This window comes from Solanum verrucosum, unplaced genomic scaffold (assembly GCF_900185275.1).
Source record: "Solanum verrucosum unplaced genomic scaffold, falcon-dt-bn FXZP01000253.1, whole genome shotgun sequence".
Classification (NCBI taxonomy): Eukaryota; Viridiplantae; Streptophyta; class Magnoliopsida; order Solanales; family Solanaceae; genus Solanum; species Solanum verrucosum.
This window is the reverse complement of record NW_026019984.1, coordinates 2002384-2029646: the sequence shown is the minus strand read 5'-3', so window position 1 is coordinate 2029646 and position 27263 is coordinate 2002384. Positions and strand designations below refer to the sequence as shown.

The window sequence follows — 27263 nt, the reverse complement described above, 5'->3', positions numbered from 1 at the left end:
GCATAACGGACAAGCCAAAGCTCCTTTTGTACTCCATCCAGATAAATTGGCATAAGCGGGAAAATCATTTATAGTCCATAAGAGTGCTGCCCGCATACAAAATTCTCTTTTCTCGAAGCATCATATGTATCGACTCCATAAAACCATAGTTCTCGTAACTCATCTATCAATGGTTCTAAGTATACATCAATATCATTTCCAGGAGCCTTAGGACCAGGTATCAACAAAGATAAGAAACAATATGGTTTCTTCATGCACATCCAAGGGGGTAAGTTGTAGACAGTAGTGATCACTGGCCAAGTGCTATGAGAAACACTTAAATTACCAAAAGGATTTACCCCATCAGATGTTAAACCAAGTCTAACACTACGAGGATCTCTAGCAAAGCCCGAATTTAATGTATCAAAATGTTTCCATGCTTCAGAGTCTGCTGGATGTCTAAGAACCCCATCTTTTGAACGTTGATCATGATGCCATGTCATGTCTGAAGCTATTTCTGGTGATGTAAATAACCTTTGCAATCTTGGTTTCAAGGGAAAGTAACGTAACACTTTTCGAGGAACTTTTTTCCCAGTTTTTCCTTGAGTATCCCCATTAGTTTTTTGACCTTCAACTGATTTCCACCTAGACTCCCCACAAATCAAACAGGATTCAGCTTTCGCATTATGTCTCCAAAATAACATACAATCATTCTCACAAGCATGTATTTTTTCATAATTAAGACCTAAATTTTTAATCACTTTTTTTGCTCCATAAAATGACTCTGGTAAAGTTTCACCAGAAGGAAGTGCTTGTTTAAATAACTTTAGTATGCTATCAACTGCTTTACCACTCAACCCATAAAGACACTTGATTTGGAACAGTTCCACAATTAGTGATAACTTGGAGAATGTCTCGCAACCAGGATAAAGTTGTTGTGCAGCATCCTCCAATAATTTGGAAAATGTGGAAGTAGATTCTGAAGTATCACCATGTTTATACTTAACCCCACTAGAATCATTTGTGATTTCAGGACCAACAACATCATATATCATTTCAAACATATCATCACCTCGCTCTTTTCTTTTCTTTTGAGATGGAACACCTGGTTCCTTTCCTTTTTCCTCTTGATTAACATTTTGCTTTTTAGGTGCAAATTCTCCATGATAAAGCCAACGTGTGTATCCTTGAACTATCCCAAAAATTATTAAATGTTCCTTGACCACATCTCTAGACTTGTGGAAAACGTTATTGCATTTCTTACAAGAACAAGGAATTTCATCTTCTAGTTCTGATTGCTTAAATGCAAATTGAAGAAAACTCTCAACTCCTTTTAAGTAAACGTCGCTCGATCTGTCAGTACAACACATCCAAGACTTGTCCATTTTCAAATTTCCTACAAAGAAAAATAAATAGAGAAATATATTGTTAGCATGTGTTAGGAATGTCGTCCCTGGTACAGAGGAAGAAGCACGTTGTGTGATTGAACGGATGGATGCTAAAAATTCATGAAGTCTTAGTTCTTGACTAGCATCTATTGGCAGATATGTGAGGGAAAGCAAGTCAAGGACTAAGGATACCTGATTTTGAGTTCCAAACTTAAAGCAAAGCAAATATATGTCACAGTTATTTTAAGCAGATACTAGCTGCTCTGCAAAACTAGAATCTTAGGCAAAACTTCTTGGCCGAGTCTATACCAGACAATGATTGCAGCATATGAGAGAGTTGGTTTGGATACACGTGCTAAACGTTTGTTGCATGAGTTGACGACAATATTTCTAATTCTAAGAGAGTTTCTCTTCTTATTTGGTTTAAGTGTAAAGGGAAGTAACAAGTTGCAGTAGTTTGAAAACAGTAGTTTGAAAATGCATACATGGTATATAAAGAGATACATTATGTGTTTTCTCTTATGAAGTTCACTTTCAAATGCTAAGCTTTATCACTTGAAGGAATTACGAGATGGTTGAGACACTATATGAGATGCTAGACTCTAATCCTAGTGTTAACAAGAAAGAGTTGCTTCTTGTTGTTGCTGGAGTATATTTTTCTGTCCTACTACACCAAACAAATAACTTCCTCCCCTATTGCACCAAACAAATAAAGAAACTAAGAGGTGAAATAACCTCCTCCCTTGTTTGGTTGCACAATAGTTGGATAGAATATATAAGGAGCTTGATGAATTCATCATCAACCGTTAATTATTTACATTGCACAAGATCTCAAGATAAATTTTCAATTTATATATATATGATAGACTAATCAAAGAGAATCAGAATATATGACTTTTTTAAAACAATATTATCTCATCTTATGTTTTAGTGAGTATAAGCCTATGCACGATTTTTCTCTCCGTAAAATGCAATACCAAAAAGTAGAAGTAGTTACAAAGCACAACGATACAAGCGAACAAGAAACTGATTTACATCATTGGAGCACAAAAAACAGAAGGAAGAAGTAGACCAAACCTCCGTCAATCGCAAAGTAAGTTTCCTCGAATCTCTTATTTTCAAAACTGAAGAATATTATATAACTTACATTACCCAAGGTCTAGACAACATAAGCTTCCACGACGAACAAGCAAATCCTCTAAACCACCCAAACTTCATCCCTATTACATCTAGCGATAAACAAAGACTATATACACACTGGATACAATCCCTGATTATTAAACTAGTCGGAAAAAGAATGGGATATCTACACCTTCCGTCTTTTAAGTAAAATTTTTTTTTTAAAGAGAATCAAGAACAAAAGTTCCCCCTCCCCCCCCTTTTATTATAATTTTCCACCCATACAAATAGTACAGTAAATTTGATCAAATACAAAAGCTTACACACTATAACAACTTGTCCAAATACAAAAGCTTACACAATATCTGTTTGATGGCTTACTACAGACTATTTTCAATAGACGTTGGCTCCCAGACATGCGAAATAAGGGAACTGAAAACTAGAGAAGTTGTTATAGTATGTAAGCTCTTAACATAGTAAAAGAAGAATAACTTACTCTTGATGTCGACGAAGTAGGAGCAAATGAGAATGAGGTTGAGCCTTGAAATTTGAGAGACAAGTTTGGGAATTTAGGGATTCACTGATTTAGTGCTTTAGGAACTGTACATATATTTTTCTTTTTCTATTGATATGTATATGTCAAATTTGCATAATATACTATTTGGTATTCAATATTTTATAATCCTTCCGTTTTAATTTATTAGACTTGATTTAACTTGATGCTAAATTTAAGAAAATTAAAAATACATTTGAATTTTGTGAATTTAAATTATATTAACAATATGTCGAATGTATTTTTTTTAAATAGACCGTAAAAAAATAGGTTAAAAAAATTGAAACGAAAAGAGTATATGTTTCAGTTGTTACATATACTAATATATGTAATTTTTTGTCCATGAAAATAAAAAATTATTTAACTTTATTTGAAATTTTAGAATCTAAAGTTTGAGTTGGAATTTTGTTTGATGATAGTATTTGGATTTTTTATTTTTTTTTGGTTTTGGATGTAATTTTTTTGTAAATGTAATTTATACCCTCATTAATTTGTAAAAATAAAATAAAAGTAAAACGTGAAAAGTAAAAAAGTAAAAACACCTCTTGATATATTTTTCAAAACCTCAAATACAACTTCAATTTATATTTGATAACTTTATAGTCAAAAAGAAATTCGAAATAAAGTGAATAAATTATTTGGAAAAAAAAAATTCATGGTCAAACACTAAATTAATTAAATAAGGTTTTAACCATGTTTCTAACCTATGCTTTTAAGAAGCGGAGCTCGGCTCACCTCAATTGTATTTACCTTTGCTAGGTTAAAACTCAATCAAAGTACGGGCTCGATTGAACCGGCTCGACTTCGCTTGTGTGACTCGCTTTGATAATATATATGTGTGTATATATATATATATAACGTTCTAATTTGGACTAATATTGTATATAATTTGGACTCGCTCAATTCGATACCCAGATCTATTCTTGATCAATTATTTCAAAAATTATTATTTGATACGAACCTATTCTATCAAAATGATACATTTTAGCGTAATTATAAATGTTCTTCAATTAGATTCAGTTTTACAAACATATATACTTGTATTTTCAATATAGTATCTCTACAATATTTTCTTTTTTAAATATGCTTTGTATTATTTTACTTGATACAATATTAGTCCAAATTAGAACTCAAGTTATATATATATATATATAACTCGAGTTCTAATATGGACTAATATTGTATATAATTTGGACTCGCTCAATTCGATACCCAGATTTATTCTTGATCAATTATTTCAAAAATTATTATTTGATACGAACCTATTCTATCAAAATGATACATTTTAGCATAATTATAAATGTTCTTCAGTTAGATTCAGTTTTACAAACATATATACTTGTATTTTCAATATAGTATCTCTACAATATTTTCTTTTTAAATATGCTTTGTATTATTTTACTTAAACTAGGGATATTTTGGAAAAATCCTCTCCGATGAAGGGGAAGGTGAGGTCTATGTACACACTACCCTTATCAAATTCCACATGTGAAATTACATTAAATATGTTATTGTTATTGTTATATCTAATAACTTTTGATTAAATAATTATATCAAATAATTAAAATACAATAATTGACACTTTTTAGATCCCGATAAATCGTACTTTGTAATTTGAAGTTTTTTCTTTTGTATTCTATGATGATCAAAAATTGATTTTTTTTCAATCAAATAATAAGAATTAGCCATTGACTTAATTTATCGGGACAATACGTTTATAATTTCTATTAATTCATTTACTTAATGATTATTGGATTTTATAAATTGTATTAAGAATTAATAATCTTATAATGCTAATATATAAACTAAGTATTAACTTTAAATTATGTTCACTAATTAATAAGTCATAAACTAAAATAGATTTTTTTTTTTTAAATGTAATGCTTACATCACAAACTTCCGTATATGTTATGAAATAGAAAAAACAAAGGAATTGTATTGAAATTAGAAAATATAACAATAAACATTCGGCACCAAAAAAATGGAACAAAAACCAAAAAAATTCCCTCCAAATAATTTCCCTCTAATTTTTTTATGCCTAAATTAAAGATCTTTTTTCCTATATTAGAAGTCCCTAAACCCTAAAAGACTCCGGCAATCAAAAACGAAAAAGAAAAATCTCAAATCGTCCTTTTCTCTATCTCAAATATTCATAGTTTTTCAACTTTTGTTTTCAAGTCAAAGCTAAGGTAAATAAGCTACTAACTTCTCTCTTGCACTTTAATATTCTTTTTCTTTATTGCTTGCTTGCTTTTAATAATGATTTAAACAAAATTAAATTAAATAAATATATTTTTTAAAATTAGATATGGGTAGGAAAGCTCTACGAAAAAAAGTTAATTGCTTGATCGATAATGATGATATGGTGCCTCCTGAGAATTCTAGAATCGCGCCAGTGAAAGAAAATCTTCCCACACAACATGTGGAAGAACTTATTTATCGAGGTAATATAACTTTGTTCAGTATTGAATTTATTATGATTTTTTTTCAATTAGATAAATCTACATATTTATTTAATCATATATAACTAACTCAAGTTCAATAATTTCGTAGGAAATGTGGACACGTTAAGTGAGGTTGAAATTAACTACTATTATGGTGGTTATTTTATATTTTCACCTTCTAGAAAATATGTGAATGGACATTTGAAGAAAACAAATATGGACATTGATTTTGTTAGTTACTTTAATTTGTTAGACGACTTAAAAAAGCATTGTAAATTTGATATTTTTGAGGGAGATAAAAAAATTTATTTGAGAGGTGATAGGGTTATTAATGATTATGTTGGGTTAGTTGAATATGGTGATGATTCAGACGTTAGAAACATGATGGTTAGCTATAAAATGCATAAAAAGAAGCTCATCGAAATTTTTACGCTATCAAAAAATTATAATATTGTCATGAATACCTCTCTTGGAGAACATGATGCTAGAGATAACACATCTGAAGAAGTCAATGAAGTAAGTATGGAAGAACATGAATTGGCGAATTCAGTAGGTAATTTTTATTTTTTTATTTTTTTTATTTTTATAAACATTTTAACTTGACATTATCTATTTAATCCTCAATTTTAGGTTCTAATATTGTGAAAATAAAAGTCAGAGGACCCACACGATGCACAAAAATAATCAACTTACAAGAAGGAGAAAAACTAAATGTAGAATTTGATAAGGATTTTCAAGCTATTGGTAAGAATGCAACCCAATTTATTTGGTTTTTGGGTCAAACAGTTAGAAGTCGAAGTTGTTGTCCTTTAAAAGTAAATGGTTGGAAAGAGATTGAGCAAGACAAAATCGATCATATGTGGGATATTATTTTGGTAAGAAAAACATTTGTTTAACTTTGTATGAATTAACATTTATTGAAACATATGATCATTAATATATGAATGTATCTTTGTTAGGAAAAATTCAATTTTGATGTGTCTGAGGGAAAAAGAGACGCAATTTTTGGTCATATGAGTGATCTCTACAGAGACTATAGACACAAACTGAAAAGAAAGTATTTCGATTCAAAATCAACTTATCAACTTCGCTTGCGGAATAAGCCCAAACATTTTGGTGTGGATGAATGGAAATATTTGGTCAACCTTTGGAGTGATGCTGACTTTCAGGTAATTAAGATTTTAAAATTACTATTTGTTATAGTAGTTTTTTAATCTATTATAGAAACTAATGTTAATTATTGTTTTTTTTAATATATCTTTCTCAGAAGAGAAGTTTGCAAAACAAGACAAATAGATCGAAATGTTCCTTACCTCCATATATTGGAACCAAAAGTTATGCAAGACTTAGACATGAAATGGTAATTATTATAATATTTAGATTAAACTTTGAAGAATTATATTAGATTATCTAATTTTGCGAATGATAATAATAATTATTTTTATAGGAGAAAGATGGAAAAACTCCTTCTCGTGTTGACGTTTTTATGGAATCTCGCAAAGAAAAAAGGGAAAACAAGTTGATGCTTTTCAACAAGATGTCATTGTAAGTTCAATATTGTGTTAGCCTTCTTTATTTCATATATATATATTTATATTTTTTATTTTTTGCATATATCTTTATTAATTATTTTTTTAATTGTAGGATCAATTTGATCAATTTAAAAAACAACAAGAAAAAGGAGAAATTTCTTTAAATGATGATAATATCTTCGAAAAAGTACTTGGGACAGAAAAAAATGGATATCTTCGTGCATATGGTCCGGGAAAAAGTATTAGCGAATACTTTGGTGGTAGACCAACAAAAGTACAACTCATAAAACAGCTAGAATCAAATGAGCGTGTGGAAGAAGTTAAAAGGGAAGCGAAGGAACAAATTGAAGAAATGAAGAAAGAAAGAAACAATAAGTTAGAAGAGTTGAGTAAAAGATGGGAAGAAAAATTTCAAATGATGATGGCAGCTCAAAGGCAACAATCAAATGATCCAAATCTAACCGTAAGTACTTTATATTATCTTTTTATATTAGTGTTTTGATACTATGTGATTTCTTTTAAGAAAACATATATATTGACAATTAAATTTTATTTTTAAAGTAAATATTTTATTGTACTTTTTTTATTTAATTTTTCTTTGTTATTGCAGCTTTTGGAGAAGTGATGAAAGCACTTGAGTGATGGAGAGATGAACAATTATTTTTTTCTCTTGTAAAAGTACATTTCATATGTTTGCGTAGAATAATGTTCCACTATTTTAAATGACATTGTTGATCTTTTATTATTTTTCTCTAATATATTATATTTATTACCTCATTTAAGATATTATAGTATCATTATCTATAAATTTCATGTTAAAAATAAATGCGCACATACATAAATAATGAATTACTAGTGTGTCAAATTTTTCAATTAGTTGCTATAAACAAATTCAAGTTGTAGCTAAACATACAAAACTGCCACGCAAATGATAACATGTTTTCACATTTTTATTTTCGTGGCAAATGAAGAATTTTTATTTGCTACAATTTATATTCTGTAACAAAAAAGTGTGAATTTTATCTTATAATATTTTGAATTTGTAGCTCTACATATATTACTATAATTGCCACGTTCCAAGAGCATAGCTAAAGAAAGTTACTTTTTGTAGTAAATGAATATTTATTTTACTTCAATGCTATATATTTCATGGCTAATTGTATCAATTCTCAGTTACAATATGAAATGTTTGTGGCCAGTACTAAAATTTATAGCTATAAATATTTTATTTCGTAGCTAAATATGAGCATTATTGCCACGAGACTAAGCTATAGCACTTGCCATAAAATGTAAGTTTGTGTGGCAAATAAATTAAATTTTTTTTTCTACAATACAACATTGTGTGGCTACAATATGAAGATAGCTACAAATTTTATTTATCATGGCACAACAATAAAATTACTTGCCATAAGTATATTTTTCGTGGCAACTTTTTATTCCAATGCAGCTACAACACATTTTTTTTTATAGCAATAGATATAAATCCTTGGCCACGCAACATGTAAAGTCTGTAGCTAACTATTAGCCACTCTACATCTTGCTACGAATGCTACGAAAGAAAATAATGTAGCTAAAGTGTTTAGCCACGAAAAAAATCATATTTAGCTACAATGTATTTTGTAGCAATAGATGTCTTTTCTTGTAGTGAAAATTGATGTCACAATCAATTTCTAAAGTTGGTATACAATCATGAGGAAGTTTTGTGAGTATAGGATTTTTAGAGTCATCAAAATGATGTCTTGTCATAATAGAAAAGACCAAAGATTTAAGCCAAGTGGTGCCTGTTTTTAGAGCACCACAAAGAAAAATATTAGAAGGTTGTGCTTTGAAATTTTCTTCCACACATAAAATTGATTCTAAAAAGGCTAAAGGGAACCAAAAGCCTTTGTATTGATAGTAATCAAAAGAACTAAAATTTTGAGATACTTCTCTTCTAGGGAGGGATGAAATTATCTCTTTGTATTTCATGTTCATTGACATTTTTTTTCTTTTTTTTATGAAGGGAGGAATTCAAGAAACTTTTAAAAGAATTAATTGATAGGAAAACAACTCCAAATTTTGGTACATATATAAGAAAAAAAATTCCTAACTTTAGAATTATATTTAGAGCATGTTTGGCATTGTTGTTTCAAGGCTAAAAGCATTTATTTTGAAATTTTTTTTATGTGTTTGGCTAATCGGTGATACTTTTTTTTAGATAAAAGTAGAAGCAGTTTTTCTGTTGTTGAAACGAAGTTAAAAAATTTTGTTTCTTAAAAAAAGCAGAAGTAAAAAATTATTTATTACAAGATCAAAATATCTCTGCAATATATAAATATATATATACCATTATATCTCCTATATTTATTTATTTTTGTGATGTGTTTTTTGTATGTTGTGATTTAATTGGTGAAATGATATTTAAAGTTATGTTGATTGATATTTTTAATTATATTTAAATCATCATGTTAATATTATATCAATATTTAATTTATTTTTTTATTCATCTATGTATAATATTGATTGAGAATTTCAATATGTACATTTTAATTTAATTAAAAATTTATAATCGATATTTAAAATAATTTTAATATTAAAAGTGCATTGACACTTGTCCTTTTTCGTAATTTGATTCTCAAAAAAAAAAATTAAAAAAATAGTCAAACACATTCGGCATATCAAAAACACTTTTCGAATTAATTAATCAAACACAAATTATTATTTTTAAAATACTTTTTTGAAAAGCTATTTTTAAAAAGTATTTGTAAAAGTAAGCAATTTTTAGCGGTAATACCAAATAAACTCTTATTCTAATTACAATCAAGAACTTACACTTCTCTATCAACTTTGGAATTATATATATATTTATTTATTCTCATGGAATTTGAGTGGTGGAATTGTTTAGTTTAAATCATGCATATCACTATCATGTCCAACAATGTTACTCTCTCTCTCTCTCTATATATATATATATATATATATATATATATATATATATATATATACTTTAAATCATGATTGAAATAAGATCACCAACATGCATGATCATATTTTCACTTAATTTTTTTTAATTCAAAACTGGTTGGGATTTCTTGTAGTGCTCTTCATGTCATCTTCGATTTGATAACATTACACTAAAAATAATTAATCATGTGTCTAACGATACAGAAAAAATATTCAAGTCAACTATTACCAATTCAATTCTAATAAAAATAAACCGATAGATAATTGAAGAGGGCTAAAAATTTAATGGAGAGGAGTCGAATCTATTTTTTCTATGTTCAAAATTAATATATCAAAAACTGTCACAATTCAAATTTGGGGTCGTAATTAAAGGGGGTTCAAAAAATTAAATGTAGTGCTTGGGATATGAGTTTGGAACCTCAAAGTGAATTTGAACCGCCTAAACCACTAATCAGTATGTAGTCTTGTGTTTAGGAGATTCAAAATATATATATCTACATAAAAATTAAAAAGATACTTTATATATACATTATAATTTTTAACCAAAAAACATTGGGTCCCACCCACCAAGATCCGCCCTTGCATGATGACACCTATCATGGACTAATTCCTCCTAATAAGGCATAAAAAGTTGGGATAAATGTGGAAGTACCGCAAAAGATAACATAATTTTCGAGATTATAATTCCTATCGCTTAGTTGTGAGGTGGAGTCATGGAGAACTCACGAGATCCATATACATTCCTTATCAGACTTAAACTGAAATTTTCATATATTCTTTTCAGACTCATATCCTAATTATTAGTTGAATCACAAACTTTTCTAAATCTTTAGAATTATAGACCATTATGATTTATAGAATCTCTATGATATGAGTTTTATTTTAAATATAAAAAATGAAAAAATATTATATAATATTAGTTGATTTGATTCTCCTAGCCTGAATCAAACCACATAAATAGAAATGGTATTTTACTTAGACTATATAAATGTGAATGTGCACCTATTAAGTGCAATTCAAATTAAAACATAGAGCTAAAAATGGCCTCATCAACAATTCTTTCCAGAAAAATCATTAAGCCTTCTCCCTCCATCCCTTCTTCACATAGACATTACAATCTCTCTTTTAAAGATCAAATAGCTAATACTCTATATTTACCAATTGCTGCCTTGTACTCTAAACCTGAAAATCATACGATAACTCAAATATCCAATATTCTTGAAAATTCCCTTTCAAAAATATTATTCTTTTATTATCCCTTAGCGGGACGAATCAAGGATAATAAGTATGTTGATTGCAGTGATATAGGTGGTGCTGAGTATTTTAATGTCCGCGTCAATTGTCAAATGTCTGAAATACTTACCAATACCTATAATGATGCTATTGAGATAGTATTCCCACAAAATTTGCCTTGGAGTGATTCCTTATCAAAAGAAAGAAGTAGCCTTGTAGTGGTTCAATTGAGCCATTTTGATTGTGGTGGAGTGGCGGTTGGCTTATGTCTATCCCACAAGATTGTTGATGGGCATAGCGGGTTTAAGTTCCTTAGTGATTGGATTTCTATGGCTAGAGATCATGAATTGAATTTCCAACCATCTCCTCAGTTTGATGGAGCTTCCTTCTTCCCACCAATAGATAATCCTCCACCTATGCCTAATGTTGTGACTGACCCACAACGATGTGTGTCAAGAATGTACAATTTCTCATCATCTAGCTTGTTGAAACTGAAGAATATTGTTGTTTCAACAAATTCACAAATACAAAATCCATCTCGCATTGAAGTTGCCACAGCACTTGTTCATAAATGTGGGGTTGATGTGTCAATGGCAAAATCAGGCGTGTGTTTAGACCAACTGTGTTATTCCATGTAATGAATTTACGCCCCCCTATTCCACTCAACACAATGGGAAATGCTACTTGTGTCTTTAGCACAATAGCAATGACAGAAGATAACATAACATTATCAAACTATGTTGGTGAGTTACAAAAGGCTAAACTACAACTTCGACACAAATTGAAAGATATGAACACAAATCAACTAGCCTCACATGCAATCGAAAAAATGAAAGAGACTGTAAACATAGCAAAGCGGGATGTATTTGACATGTATTTTTGCACAAGTGTGTGCACTTTTGGGTCACATAAGATTGATTTTGGATGGGGTACCCCCCTAAGAGTGACTCAAGTGAAACATCCAATGAAAAATGAATTTATCTTCATGGATGATCCAAGTGGAGATGGGATAAATGTACTAATCACTTTGACTGAGGCTGATATGTTACTATTTCAGAGTAACAAAGAGCTTCTACAGTTTGCTTCTCCCGTTGTCCAGTTACTAGAATAAGATAAAAGCCATCTCATCACCAACCCATAATGTGTGTTTGTTTATTTTTTTATTTTTTTTTATGAGTATGTTATAATTGTTCAAGTTGTATTTGTAAAAGCATTTGTTTATTTCAACTTATTTTTGCAATATGTCATATTTTTATGAGTTAATGAATTTTCATTTCGAACAAAAACATATGAATTAATCATATGTTTTTTGAAAATTTAAAACGCCCAATTTTCACATTAATGGGATCCATAATTCATGGATAGCTAGTGAAAGTTTTTACTTAGCTTTTATTTTAATTTAAGTTAATTTTCATTCTTATATCCTAACTATATGATTACAATTACATGAAATTGTTTTTTTCTTGATTGTTATTTGAAATAACGAATTTAAATTTTTTAATGATTAAAAAAATTAAAAAGAAATATATTTATTTTTTTAATTTATTTTTAAAAATATGTAATTTTTCATAAATATTCCTCTTTCTTTAGATCCTTTTAAATTTGCATGCTTCTCCATAACTTAATGTAATTTTTAGAACTCATAAACAATTCTTACACATTTAATACAAACTAACAAACAACGTTAAAAAAACACACATAAGAAAATCTATATTCCACACATAAAACTTTTGTGGGTAATAAATCTTATCTCTTCACATATTATAAAGAAAACAAAATTTATGCAAATTATCACTTATATTTATGTTTTACTTTATGAATTTTCAACATAACATTGGTATATTTACCTGGACATTTAAAGAAAGAATGAAGTGTGATGGTCTGATAAATACAAATCATCACACTATGGTGATGAAATGAAACTATCAATGTTTATTCCTTTACCATTGCCAGTGTAATCTTGAAATGATCCAAAATAAAAAATGATGATCTACTTTGTTGTATTTCTTTTATCATTTCAGTCATTGTATGTTCCTTCTTGATCTTCTTTTTCTTCTTCTTGATCTCTTTCGTCATCTTAATATTTCTTTTGTTGTCCACTTTAATCTTCATTGTTGTAATATCGATATCATCAACGTCGTCGTCATTATCACTGTAGTCGTTGTTGAAATCGTTGTCATATTAACATTTTCAACATCATCCAATAAATAAATAAATTACAAGCAGATATATGTCAACTTTCATTTATATTAATATAATATAGAGCGATATATGTAAAATAAATATAGTTAAATATATTTGTTAACATCTGAAAAGATAAATTTGTGAAATAGTAAGAGTTTATTTACAATTCTATAAACATGAGTTTCTAGTTTTAATTAAGTTAATAATTTTTTTTTCTTTTGAAAATATAATATCTTCAAATTCAAATACTTCTGATCTTTCAATTCAAAATTTTCATCATTATCTGCATGTTAAAAAAATAAGATTAAAAAATTATATATATGAAATATGCAGTAAACAAAAAATCATAAATTATCTGTAAATACATCAGTTTGATTTTGAAACAAAACATAAGATGAAAAAATATTAAACTATTACATGTTTGGCAAAGTTATCGAATATAGATAGTCTTAAAAGTGTTTCTCCTTCTTCAACTACATATATTCATCACATAAATGACTTGATCCTAACTTCATCAATTGACATCTTCCAAAATAAAGTACAATTATTGATAATGTAAACTACATAAAACAGAAGAAAAAGAGGAAATATGCAAAAAAAAATTACCTTTCCGTGAATGGTAAGAATTATTATTGCTTTGAATTTCCTTTATTGAGATGCATTTTTTTTCCTGGAAAAGAAAAGACTATCGTATTTAAATTTAGTGAATTAATACGGTTGAGTTTTTTTGGGGAAGGAAGTTAAGTAAGTGGGTGAGGAATTTTAGGGATAATTATTTGTAGTTGAAGTTTTTTTTAAAAATAAATAAATAGATAATTAGATAGGTTTAGATTTCTTTACAATTTTGTATATAGCTTAAATATGCTTTAGTGTTATTTAAACGGTAAGTTGCAAAATGTATGTTTTATTTTTAGAAAATTGTTTTATATTGTTATTTATTTTTAAAGTTGAATTTAAACATTACGTTCCAATTTTAAAAAGTGGTTTTATATTGTTATTTGTTTTTAAATTTGAATTTAAATGTTAAGTTTCAAAACTGTTTTTTTAAAATGTTTTATATTGTTCTTTGTTTTTAAAATCGAATTTATTATTTAAATTAACTAAAAATATCAGTTTTAAAACTAAAATTTAAGAATCATTGTGGTGATGGCATGTGACGTTTTCTCTCTCCTATTATATATAGATAGATTATTATTATTATTATTATTATTATTATTATTATTATTACTATATTGTTATTATTATTATTATTATTATTATTATTATTAAATTGTACTTCAATTTTAAAATTGTATTTCAGAAAAGGAAAAATTTAAAATTTAAATTTGTTGGCAATTTTCGTGGAAACTGATTCCAACAGTACCCTTTATTTCTTTTTGGTTAATTTAAGATAGATAATTAAAATATTTTTAATTATTTTTTGAATTTTAAAATTGTTAAAATTTTTGTGATGTTGACATGTGTCATTCTAATTCTAATTATTGACATGCGTCATTCTAATTCTAATTATTGACATGTGTCTATATTTATTTATTTAATTTCTGTTTATTAAGTATTTAAAATTCTTCAAAATTCTGAAATTTTTGTGGTATTGACATGTGTCATTTTTTCTTCTCCTTTTATTACCCTTATTTATAAGCCAACAACAATAGGACTAACACTGCAATTGAGGATTGTACACAAAGTTATTTGAGTGGTACTATAAATGTGTACCTTTTTCATTGGGTATTGATTACTTTATCTTTTGTGTGCCTATTTGTTTAACACGTGTATGTTTTTTTTCTAGCAAAACTATGCGTATGCCAAATCATTTACAGTTCTATCTCCCTCCCCTGCAATCTCTCTCCTTCTAGGTGTACTTCCATTTTTCTCTTCTCCTGTTTGCTGTTCTATTTTTTCTCTTTCACTTTACTTTTTTGCTCTCATTGTTTTTCTTTGCTTTTTCATCATCTTCTTCCAGGACTTTAGGTTAAACTTTGTCCTGCTTTGTTGATTTTATGTTCGATTGTTTTGATATTGCTTTCAATTTTTGCTCCTTCATAGTTATGTGGATGTAGGTATGTTGCATGCACAAAATTTCTATTTTGAATCCACTTCTTCTTCATCTCCTATGCCCAGAAGTGTAGACCCGTCTCAATTTTGCATTGATGAGTCATATTATAAGAGAGTACAACAAAAAAATTCTTCTGCCACATACCAACAAAGACCTCAAAATTCAACTGGGTATGAGGTAGATTTCTTGGTCTTTCCTTTTCTTTTTCTTTTTTCATGTATCTATACCATTTTGACAAGTACCAAAATTTTCATTTGTAAACTCTAAATGATAGACTAAACAAAATGGAGCAACTTAGGTAATAGGGATTTACAAATTCAACAACAGAGTATAGATGCAGGCGCCATCTCTTTTCGAAAATCTTTGGATCCAGCCAACCTCCAAGCTGAAGAAACCCTTCAATTCCAGGGTAAAATTGAAAATACTTCATTCTAAAAAGTATCCGCCTTTGAAGGGCTGCAGATCTTGGAAAATTGAAAACTGAGCTTAGTTAGAGAGGCAGAAGATCATTTAGTAAAAGCACTTACAGGTATATATCAATCTCTTACAATATATATTTTTATGTTGTAGTATATTGTTTAGGTTTTACGTCCATTGCTATTTTTCTTTGATCTTTGGATCAAACTTTGAAGAGAACTGGGCATCTAGGTTGAGGAAGGTTTTAGGTTTACTCAAACAACACTAAAAAGGATTATGGGATTAAAGCACTGAAAGAGTTCATGGCTGTAAAAAAAATTTGAATTTATGTCCATTCTTTTCTATATTGAGAAATTAAAATTAAAGGTAAATACTTGTACCAAAAGTAATGTAAGTTGTATTTTATTTGGGCACTCATTAAACAAGTACTACTTGCTAATTGCAAATATTCTTAAGGCTTCTTTCAACATGTTCTATTTGCTACTTAGAGGAGATACACATATGGCAATCTCCGTTCATCATTCTTTGCTATTTACTTAGACTAGGAGCAACTTCCAAAATCTTTGGTATGATAATACTTGCTCTTCTCTGCTTCCAATTTTCAGAATTTTGTTATGGTTTTTGTTTAATATGCTAATCTTGATAATTACTTTTGAATTTAAAAGTTCTTTATTATTTAGTAGGTATATTTTGGAAGCTGATGTTTTATGAGAATAATCTCTTATATGCATGTTATATGTTAAAGGAGAAATTCATGTTTTATGTATTTTTTTACAAGTAATAAAGGCTCTTGAGTTTTATGGTCTTAAACTAAAAATATATAGGATGTGCCAAAATGCCCTTTTGAACTTGTGATCTTTAACATGTCATGTGAAAAGTTAGAAATAAAGAGTTGCTAAAAAAGTAAAGAGACATTCTTTTAAACGTACTAAAAAGAAAAGTGATACAAATAAATTGAAATGAAGGGAGTAAAATATGCTCTATTACCCTCTAAGGATGTTATATTTAAGGTGAATTCAGTTTGTGTTATTAACGTGTGTATATGGTTGTTTTCTGCCTCAATTATCAATACAAAATTTATTACTTTATAAGAAAAAATGTTGTGAATATTGTCTATGTAATACTTACAAAAATAAAATAAAATGTTGTCGATGTGATATCCCACTGGTAAATTGACATTGTTATTCAGTTTAAGCCATTAATCAAATGGTTTTCTACAGTACCAAGTATCTTAATGTAAATATGTTTTTCCTTTCTCTTTCTCTCTTTTAACTAATACTTTTAGAAGATGTGTTGAATTGGAAGGAAAGTAATAAAAAGAAGAGCGTAAAGGTCTCTTTCTCACTATGAAAAATTCTTCAAATGCACCTAAGGATGTTTTCAACTTCAGTAGGAATAAACAAGCGAGGAATTGGTGGAATTGAAGTTACTTGACGGTATTGTGACTATTGTTAGGTGAGCAATGAAATTTTACTTCTTAAAAAATACTATTAGGAATTTTTTAGAGACATTATAGCTTTAATAGTTATCCTTGTATCTTCTCCTTTAGTGCATTTATAAAATACTTGATTCTTTATTCTAGAGAGTAATATAATTCCTTTGTTCTTATATGTAGTTAGAAAATGTTGAAACTTCGAATTACATTTCAAGCACCAAGTTCTGAAATTTTATTGTTCTCCATTTCAATTGATCTTGGAGTTTCACTTCATATGTGGAAGTGGAAATTCGAGAAGACACCAACACACCTCCAAAGAATAAAGAAGGTATCATCGACTGTGAAAAGTCCTACATTTCTGTGTCAGATAAAGGAACATGGCATGTCCCTTGATAACTCATGTAAAGATTTTACAATAATCTTGTTACGCTTATGTGAATTCTCTGACATTAGAGTAATGCACCCGTCATTTCAATTGTTCTCTGGTGATTTCTTGAAACAGGAAAAATGCACAAACAAATTGTTCGTATTACAAGATTTCTGCCGACATTGTTGGAATTTGCTTCCTCTTTTCATGATTTTACAACTGTAAATTCTTGGCCTATAGAATTCTTTTGTCTGTTTTCTATGCATATCTTTTTTAGATTTTAACTATTCCTTAATTAGAAACTGTGAGGCGGCTTTTATTCACACATTCTTCTTTTTCAATTTCAGTTATTGTATGCTCACTAACTAATGTTATTAATTAAACCAATAAAGTTCAGTTGTGATTAGAGGTGAAATTGATATGATACAAAATGGCATTATAAAGATTGTAGAACTGTTTATATTGAGTTTAAGCTCGATTTATTTGTAAATATTATTGAATACGTATAATTTATGGATTGTCAGTGTACTTCTTTCTTGGCACAATGTGGTGGTTGTTGTCATGGATCTTCTATTTCTAAATCCAATTTTATCCATGAATACTTATTTTATGCAGATAAACAAATCATGGAAGATCTGCTATATGGATTAGTAGCTCAAGTGTTTTATATGGTATTATTGTTAGCAGGATTCGAAAAAGAAAGTCGTACCTGCATGTAACGAATATGACATTTTTATTTCATGGATTGGCTGTGAACACAACAAATCATGGAAGATGTTGCATTGGAGGTTAAATAGAAAGTAAGTCAGTATTGTTGTTGGTTCTCTCTTTTTATACATTACTCTGGGTGATCTTTGCTTCTTCTCAATTTGTTCTGTTATACGGGTTAGTAGCTCAAGTGTTATATATATATATATATATATATATGGTATTATTGTTAGCAGAGCTCGAAAAAGAAAGTTGTATATTCATGTAACGAATATGGTATTATTGTTTCATGGATTTGCTGTGACATGCAACAAATCATGGAAGATCTTGCATCAGAGGAACAGAGGGAAAGTAAGTCAATATTGTTGTTGGTTCTCTCTTTCTATACATTATTTTGGGTGGTCTTTGCTTCTTCTCAATTTTTTTCTGTTATACCGATTAGTAGCTCAAGTTAATATATATTAAGGAATTCACAGTTGGCATGAAAAAAGTTCACACCTCAAGGGGCTTGATGTAGATAGTCTACCCATTTTCATATTTGAAGTAATTATACATGAAGCACCTTATCTTAACAGGTACTTGCAGATTATTAACATATTTGGTCATTCATGTTTTTCCTAGCTTGCAGCAAATGTGGATTACTCTTTCCTTCTCTTTCTTTTGTGTTGATATCTCCATTATCCCTTTTTGCTCTCAAATCAATCTGTTGATGGAAAATACTGCACCAACTAAGCGTGTCGAATATTTTTTTATAAGTGTCTTATAAGGTTCATCAGATAAAATAATAGATGCAATAGCATCAGTTGCACTAGCTGGAGTTTAATTATTGGTAGACATTGTTTATGTGGGAATTTATCAAAAGAAGGAATAAAAAGTTGCCTCACATCTCCCGGCATCTTTTTATCTATCCCATCTACTCGATCCTGGTATTTGTAAATCTCACTTATTTTTAGTTATACTTCTTTGGTATTTCTTTTGTTGCGTAATTTTACGTTTACAGTAAAGTAAGCATTTGAAGTTTGTTTTGTATTTGGGAGGCATTGTTGCTATCTCGTTGTCTGCAAACAGATTCTACAAGATATAATCTTCTTGAAAATCCCACTATTGACACCCCAACGCAGCCAACATCATCTTGGTACAGAGATGATTTTTCAATAACATGTTGCACTTATCATCCAAGAACCTCATGTGCTTCCTGAGAAAGGTTTCCTCTTTTATTAACTTAATGTTGCCAATGTGTTCCCTCTGTAAATGTGTACAGACCAAGTCTGCCTTTAAACATCTTTTGTATTTTGTTTGCCAGTTGTCAGTCACCATGTTCGACCAACTCAACCCCAAGACAATTTAAACAAAGGAAAAAGTATACAATCCTCTGACCATTTCTCTAACAAGTAAGCCTGTTCTTTAATTTCCATTACGTGTTCCGTAGGGCATATTGATCGTCCCAATATTGTAAATTTTCCATTATTACTAATTTGACATTGCTAATCTATTTTCTCTAACAACATGTATAATATCCGACTTATCTAAATTTGCCTACTTACATTTTAACTTCAACCTTTAAACATAAGAGAACTGCTTAATTTGTATCTAAAATCTTTTGATTTTGTCATCTTGATATAAATATGCAATTTGTGTAAATAGTGAAGTTGATATCTTAATAGGAGCTTGGCCCAACTATTTTTGATATGTTCCTTTTCAATAATTTACAGGAACGACAAACAGTAATGTCCAGGCATTGAAAAGGAGATATGTGCAAGGAAGGAGTTGAAGAGCTGATGTTTCCAGGACAGATTGCAATTGCTAGAATACTTCTTTTCATTTGAATTTCTTTTGTTTATAACTTACTAGATCATCCCTTTAACCAAATCATTCATAACTTGAATAAGTTGCTTCATTGAAAATTGTGGCTTTTATGGTTGAAATAAGTTCGAACAATACTTTGTTTACCACAGGCTTACTATGTTAGCACGGGCCATGCCTTTCTAGTATATAGATAGATTAATAATGAGGAAAACTTGAACCTTATTTAATTAAGTTGAAGAATTAGATCATAATCTTAATGATGTGCGTTCAGCTTCATCAATTTAAATTGGGATAGGAGAATCAAATCATTTCTATAGACACTCGTATATATGAAATTAAAAAAGCTCAAGAAGAGAGTATTTATCTTATTGATTTCGTGTATATGTATATGTAGAAATTCTTGGTGGGACTCAAAATGTGACTACTCTTCCTTTTCTAAGCCAAAAGTAGTAAATTTTGGAGCTTTATTCACAATAAATTTAGTGATTGAAAGTTTTGTAATGCTAGTCCTTCTAACTATTTTTCATTTTGTTTTCTTCTTCTTCTTTTTTCGTTTTGAATGAATTTTTTTTTAATTTCATGTATGATTAATAACTGAATAGTCAAATTAAACTGAAATGAAATTGATAACAATCAAATCAATAAATGTATATTCTATTCGGTTTTGTTTGATTTTAATAATTTAGAAACCGACTAAATTAATTTGATTTTGACCAATAATCGACCCAAAACACCCCTACCCACCATTATCAACTACCACACACAACCACCCTCCTTAACGACAACCGCCATCACTTCCAATCATTGTAATCCGTCATCATCACTTCTAATCACTGTACAATCATTATTGATAATCACCATCATCAATTACCAGAACATATTGCAACCATTATCACATTCATTACCACCATTAATTATCACTATCATTTTTCGTCACTATCAACTATCACCATCACAGACTCACCATAATTTTTTTATAATATTTTGTTAATATAGTATTACATTAAATATATTTTATATTTATTAATTTTCAAAAAAAAAAATTCTTTTTATTTTCTCCCTCTCATAGTTGTTGGATCTCCAATTCCCAATTTAAAAAATTTTCCTTGATTTACTCTTCATCTGTGAACCGTCAACCAATTTATCACTCCCCATAATGCTACCTGAAAAAAATTTCTTCTCATTTTTTGGTGATTTTGTGGAATGGTATCAATCATTCATTCCTTTTGGCAGTTTTCTCAATTGGGTATGTATAAAAACCCTTAAAATCTTAATCTTTGTAATCAGATAAGTGTTATAGATCATGGGTTGGTGTTGTTTTCTGCTACAAATTTTGCAAACTTTTTTCAAGAAATTGTGATTTTTTTGTGTTCTAGAGGTACCCATTTGATGCTAGTGTCAGAGCTAGGATTTTTTTTTAGTCTATGAGGTCTGTTACAAATTTTGCAAATTTTTTTCAAGAAATTGTGAATTTGTTGTGTTCTAGAGGTACCCATTTGATGCCAGTGCCGGAGCTAGGATTTTTTTTTAGTCTATGAGGTCTGTTACAAATTTTGCAAATTTTTTTCAAGAAATTGTGAATTTGTTGTGTTCTAGAGGTACCCATTTGATGCCAGTGCCGGAGCTAGGATTTTTTTTATGAGTTCTGTAGTATAATCCTTTTTTGCTTACTGGGTTTTCTGGATAAATTATTTTATACACATTAGGCGTTTGGCTATGAAAATTGTGAGCATTTGAAGAAAAGTAGTTTTTGTTTTCAAAGCGAAAAATGATATTTGAAAATTGGAGTTGTGTTTCGTTATGAATGCGAATTGGATTTGTTTTAGAATTTGTGTGATTAATTTGGAGTGGAAACAGTTTTTTGGTGTTTTTTAACTTCCGGAAAAATGATATGGTCAAATGTGTTTTCCGGAGTTGGAACTCAGGAACAAAGAAAAAAACTCATGGCCAAATGTTCCTAAATAATATTTTTAATACAAATACGGGTTTGAGAGAAGGCATTGGCAGTGCTAGAATTTTCAGTAAGTGGTTCAAAATATGATGAAGAAAACTCAGGAAGAAGCCGAATGGGGTTCAACATTTACTATATATGCATAAAAAGTAATTTTAACCATGTATAAACAATGTACTTTCCACTGAAGGGGATTCGGATGAACCCCTGGGTCCGGTTGCTTCTTTGTCTATGTCTGTGTATTGGTGAATGCATGTCATTTTAGTTTAGTTCGTGTCATATTTGAAGGTTAAAAGTTAAAATTTACGCGATGATTGAAGAAAAATCAAATCTTGATTAATTTGGTGACGTCTCATTGTGGAATTACTAGGATAATAGTTATGGCTTGAAAGGTTGCAAACTCTTTAGGTTCAAATTTCTGATTGTTGTTTACTTGTTTTAGTGATATGGATTACCTTCCTGTTGAGGTCGTTGGGAATATCCTCTCTCACCTCGGAGCAGCGAGGGATGTGATTGTAGCATCTGCAACGTGTAGAAAGTGGCGGGAGGCTTGTCAGAAACACCTCCATACACTTTCATTCAATTCTCATGATTGGCCACTCTATCGAGACCTAAGTACTAGTAGGCTGGAGATACTGATTACTCAGACATTGTTTCAGACAACACATTTACAAGGTTTATCGATATTGATGGATGATGTTGATGAGTTCTCAGCTTCCACTGTAGTTGCTTGGCTCATGTATACAAGAGAATCGTTGCAATGGTTGTTTTACAATGTCCGTACTAATCCAAATATCAACATTCTTGATATATGTGGGCGACAGAAGTTGGAAATGTTGGTGCTTGCTCATAATTCTGTATCAGGGGTTGAACCAAATTATCAGAGGTTCCTCTGTTTAAAATCGCTTTCTTTAAGTTACGTTAGTATTTCAGCATTGGATCTTAATTTGTTACTGACAGCATGTCCAAAGATTGAAATTTTAGCCCTTGTGAATCCCGAGATTGCAATGTCAGATGCACAGGTAACTGTTGAGCTGAACAGCACTACACTAAAGAGTATCTACATTGAAGCGATAAGTTTGGACAAGTTTATATTGGAGGCTGACAGCCTTGAGAATCTGCACTTAAAAGACTGTGCACTTGAGCTTTTTGAGCTCGTCGGTAAAGGAACTTTGAAGTATTTCAAGATTGATGATGTTAGTATTATACATCTTGATGTTGGTGAGTCTGTTGATAATCTTGAAACCGTTGATGTTAGTAATTTCACCATAAATTGGTCCAAGTTCTATCAGATGATTTCGAAATCATCTACAATGACAAGTCTCAGGTTATGGGACGTTGTGTTTGATGAAGAGGATGAGATTGTGGATGTCGAAACAATTGCACTTTGCTTCCCACAATTAAACCATCTTGCAGTTAGTTATGATTTACGAGACGACTTACGAGAAGGAATTCTCCACTATGGTTTACAAGGATTATCTCTGTTAGAGAATGTCAATGTGTTGGAGCTGGGATCAACGGTAATTAATGACGTCTTTACTCAATGGGTTACTGGTCTACTGCAAAGATGCCCTAATCTCACTAAATTAGTTATTCATGGAGTGATTTCCGAGACTAAAACACCTGAAGAGTGTCAAATGTTAGCCAACTTTACCTCATCTATTGTCCAGCTGATTAGGCGATACGTACACGTAGATGTTCAGTTTGAATTTGAGTAGCTCAGAGACAAACATTAATGTGGTATATTGGGCTCAATCAACAATATCAGAGGCAGGTAGAAAAGGTATTTAATTGACCTTGAAGCTTTTGCTTCCTCTTGTACTTCGATTATTGCGCTATTTTGTTGTAGTTACTGTTCCTTTGTTTTTCCTGAATGCTTTTTATGCTTTCTATAGTATTTTTCCATGATTTCTTCACTTTATTTTTTTTCGATCTGCTTTGTTATGCTTTTCTTTAAGTTGAGGGTTTATCGGAAAGTCTCTTTACCTCCTAAGGTAGGACCGTAGGGGTAAGGTATGCGTACACCCTATTCTCCCCAGACCCCCCCCCCCCCTTGTGGGATTACACTGGGTATGTTGTTGTTGTTGTTGATTTTTAATGAAATGGTGCAGATTATGGAATGGTTTCCTAGTAATGTTTCGAAGTAGATAGCTTAGCATCCATCGTGAAGATCATCCTTTCCACTGGATTAACCTTTTGTAAACCTCTTTGCATACTTGCTATTGCTATAATACTGACGATTCAAATTTGACAAATGACATGATAACTTCCTCTTGATTACTGTCAGTCACTCGTAACAACTTGATGAAATGCACACCTAAGGGTGTGGTCATTAATGAGGTGGGTTGAGAACAGTGAGGTCTCAAGTTCAAATTCCAACGGAGGCAAAAACACTAGGTGATTTCTGCCCATCTGTCCTAGCCTTTGTGGATAGAGTTACCTGGTATTTGTTACTGGTGGAAAGTGGCAGGTACCCCGTGGAGTTAGTCGAGGTGTGCACAAGCTGGCCGAGACACTGCGGTTGTCAAAAAAAACATATTGAAGAAATGCATTGTCTAGTAGATTCCATTATTCACTCAGTACGAAATAACATTTCTCTTGGTTCTTTAAATTGAGTTTTTGTTGATGGAAAAGTAAGAAATTGAAAAGGAAAATAGAAATAGATGGGAAATAGCTGCCTAAACGAAGTTTTGTTTGGTATCTTGTCTTCTCAGTTTTGTGGAGTTTGAATTTGTAATGTACATACACGTTCTATATCCTTGAGTGAAATCACGCTTTGATATATATTTACTACAACTCTTTTCTTGAGCGAGTGATCTCGATCTCAAATTGAAACTCTTATTTCTTTAACAGGAGACTTAAAACCCACTGTGGATAAAGGAGATGGACTAGCATGCTATGATGTGTCAAATTTCCAAATGTCGTCTCCTTAAGTTGGCAATTTCATGATCCAACAGTTCGTGTCACAAAAGTATGAAGTCTACCACGCCATGTCCTTTTTCTTTTCATTTTAGTATGGTCAAAGTTAATCACCTAATGAAATTGATGACTTAGATTGTTCTGTGTTTTTTTCGACTAGAAGACTGGAATGGCTGCCAGGTCTTAGTTCATCTTTTTACTAACTTGTATGTTAGAAGAGCTGTCAACCAAAATGCATTGAAAGAAATGAGAACCACTGCATTTTGTAACAAAGATTACTCTCATTTGCTTTATCTACAAATGGATCTAAGCATGTTGATAGGACTTACATCTCTTGTATCTTCGTCCATCCGACTGTGGAGGTGGAATGAATGTCATAGACTCGTAGTAATGTTTGCAACAAGCAGTTTTGATCATTGTTGTCTTTGAAAGATTTCTTTCACTTAGAAGTTCTTGTTTCCTTTTTTATGTTTCCATCTCATCAAGAACAAAGTTCCTTAGCATCCTTGTTCAGTCTCTGTTTATATGTTATGACGATTTGTTGATTGTGTACGGATACTTGTATATCTTGGTGGACTCTCCTCTACACGACCATTCCTTTGACCAACGTCATTTCTAGTTCCAGAAAATGATGACTCTAGTTTTATCGCACTTTAGTATCTGATGTGCTGAATTTTGAGACTATCTTCTATGTTTTCCATTGAAATTGCAGCTATGTTTACCCCAGGAACCCATGTTACTGCTGCCTCTTTTTCATCGTTTATTCAGCCAAGTGTCTATCGGAAACAATCTATCAACCTTCTCAAGGTAGGGGTAAGGTATGTGACTCTGCATACGCTCTACCCTCCCCAGACCCCACCTGTGAGATTACACTGAGTTTGTTGTTGTTGTATCTAGTGTTTAAATTGGAATGCTCTATGTTTTTGTGTATCTTTCTCTTCCCCTCTCTCACATACACACCGAGAAACAACGTCTTTCTCTCTCTTTGAATTGAGACCTAAACCTTTGGTGAAGCATCTTGATTCTTTGATATGTCAAATGTACACTAGTTATGTTTTTGGGCTCTTAAGCAATGGTGTTGGAGTTAATTGACACATAGCAGCCCTCAGCTACGTTGTTCAGACTCTCCAAAGAATGTAGTCGGGTGTGTGTCGGATCCTTCAAAATTAATGCATTTTTGAGGATCTGACACGGGTACGACAACATTTTCGTAGCAATATAGGCCCCTCAGTCTTTTGTCTCAGAGCTCAGAAGTTGTGCTGGAACTCATCAAACCAAATTACAGAATGATCTGTTTTATGGTTCTGTTGAATAGAACAACTTAGTATTTGGACATCATATCTTTCTATCAAAAAGTCCAAGGGACTAAACTGTTCTCCAATTTGAACAGATACGAGCTAACTTGTTTGGGATTGAGACGTAGTTATTATACAGATACGACCATATGGTCTGAGCACATATTCAAAATTATAAGACATTCTACAGCATAGTGTATCTTTGTCATGTTGTGACTCAATGCATGAATTCATTGTTGGTTAACAATAGGTCTAGTTGAGCTCAACTATCAGTATCAGTTATAATGCCTTTTTTTTAATTCATGGTTTTTACCTCCTTCGTTGAGAGCTATAATGCCTTTTTTTTTAATTCTAGAAGGGGAACTTTAGTGTAACTGGTAAAGTTGTTGTCATGTGACCATGAGGTCATGGGTCGATGTAGTGGAAATTAAACAACCTTTTTCAGAGATGTAGAGTAAGACTATGTATAATAGACCCTTGTGGTCTGACTCTTTCTCGAATCCCACGCATAGGAGTTTAGTGTATCGGACTGTCGTTTTTTCTTTACATAGTATATAGTTAACTAATCAGTTAATGCAGTTGTTAATGTAGTTGTGGCTGGAGAATAGTAGTTAGATTTACTTTGACATTCATTATTTCCAAATTAAGGATATTCAATAACAAGTTGAAGTTTCAATATCAATACTAAATATTTAATCTGATAATATTATCACTTGTATAATTAAAAAAAATAAAATTTGTGGTTCTGATGATGAGTTTTGATCTCTTTGTTTTTCAAGTTTGTTTTGTTCTACTTATAAAAAAAAATGTTCTATTCAAAATAGTTTTGTTTATGTATATGTGGTATGAATAATGTTAGCTTGCTAAATATTAAAAATTTAAAATATGGTGACAAACATTTTTTTTTAAAAAAAAAAACTAGAAGCTTTGCTTCCTT

At 30.5% G+C, this 27263-nt stretch overlaps 2 protein-coding genes and 1 pseudogene across 2 annotated transcripts; 2 read left to right on the top strand and 1 right to left on the bottom strand.

The window, feature by feature from the left end:
• Nucleotides 1-68: 68 nt before the first annotated feature.
• On the bottom strand, nucleotides 69-1364 carry LOC125818345 (uncharacterized). The gene has a single exon (XM_049497871.1). The coding sequence runs from the start codon at nucleotides 1362-1364 to the stop codon at nucleotides 69-71; it is 1296 nt and encodes a 431-aa protein (XP_049353828.1).
• A 9610-nt stretch (nucleotides 1365-10974) lies between these two features.
• Nucleotides 10975-12302, top strand: LOC125818276 (acylsugar acyltransferase 3-like; annotated as a pseudogene).
• An 8912-nt stretch (nucleotides 12303-21214) lies between these two features.
• LOC125818077 (F-box/LRR-repeat protein At1g67190-like) lies at nucleotides 21215-23855 on the top strand. The gene is made up of 2 exons (XM_049497598.1): nucleotides 21215-21407; nucleotides 22555-23855. The coding sequence occupies exon 2, from the start codon at nucleotides 22559-22561 to the stop codon at nucleotides 23828-23830; it is 1272 nt and encodes a 423-aa protein (XP_049353555.1). The 5' UTR covers nucleotides 21215-21407; nucleotides 22555-22558; the 3' UTR covers nucleotides 23831-23855.
• The last annotated feature ends 3408 nt before the right edge of the window (nucleotides 23856-27263 follow it).

Coding starts and splice junctions, on each gene's coding strand:
- LOC125818077 (XM_049497598.1), top strand. CDS start 22,559: ATGGATTACCTTCCTGTTGAGGTCGTTGGGAATATCCTCTCTCACCTC.
- LOC125818345 (XM_049497871.1), bottom strand. CDS start 1,364: ATGGACAAGTCTTGGATGTGTTGTACTGACAGATCGAGCGACGTTTAC.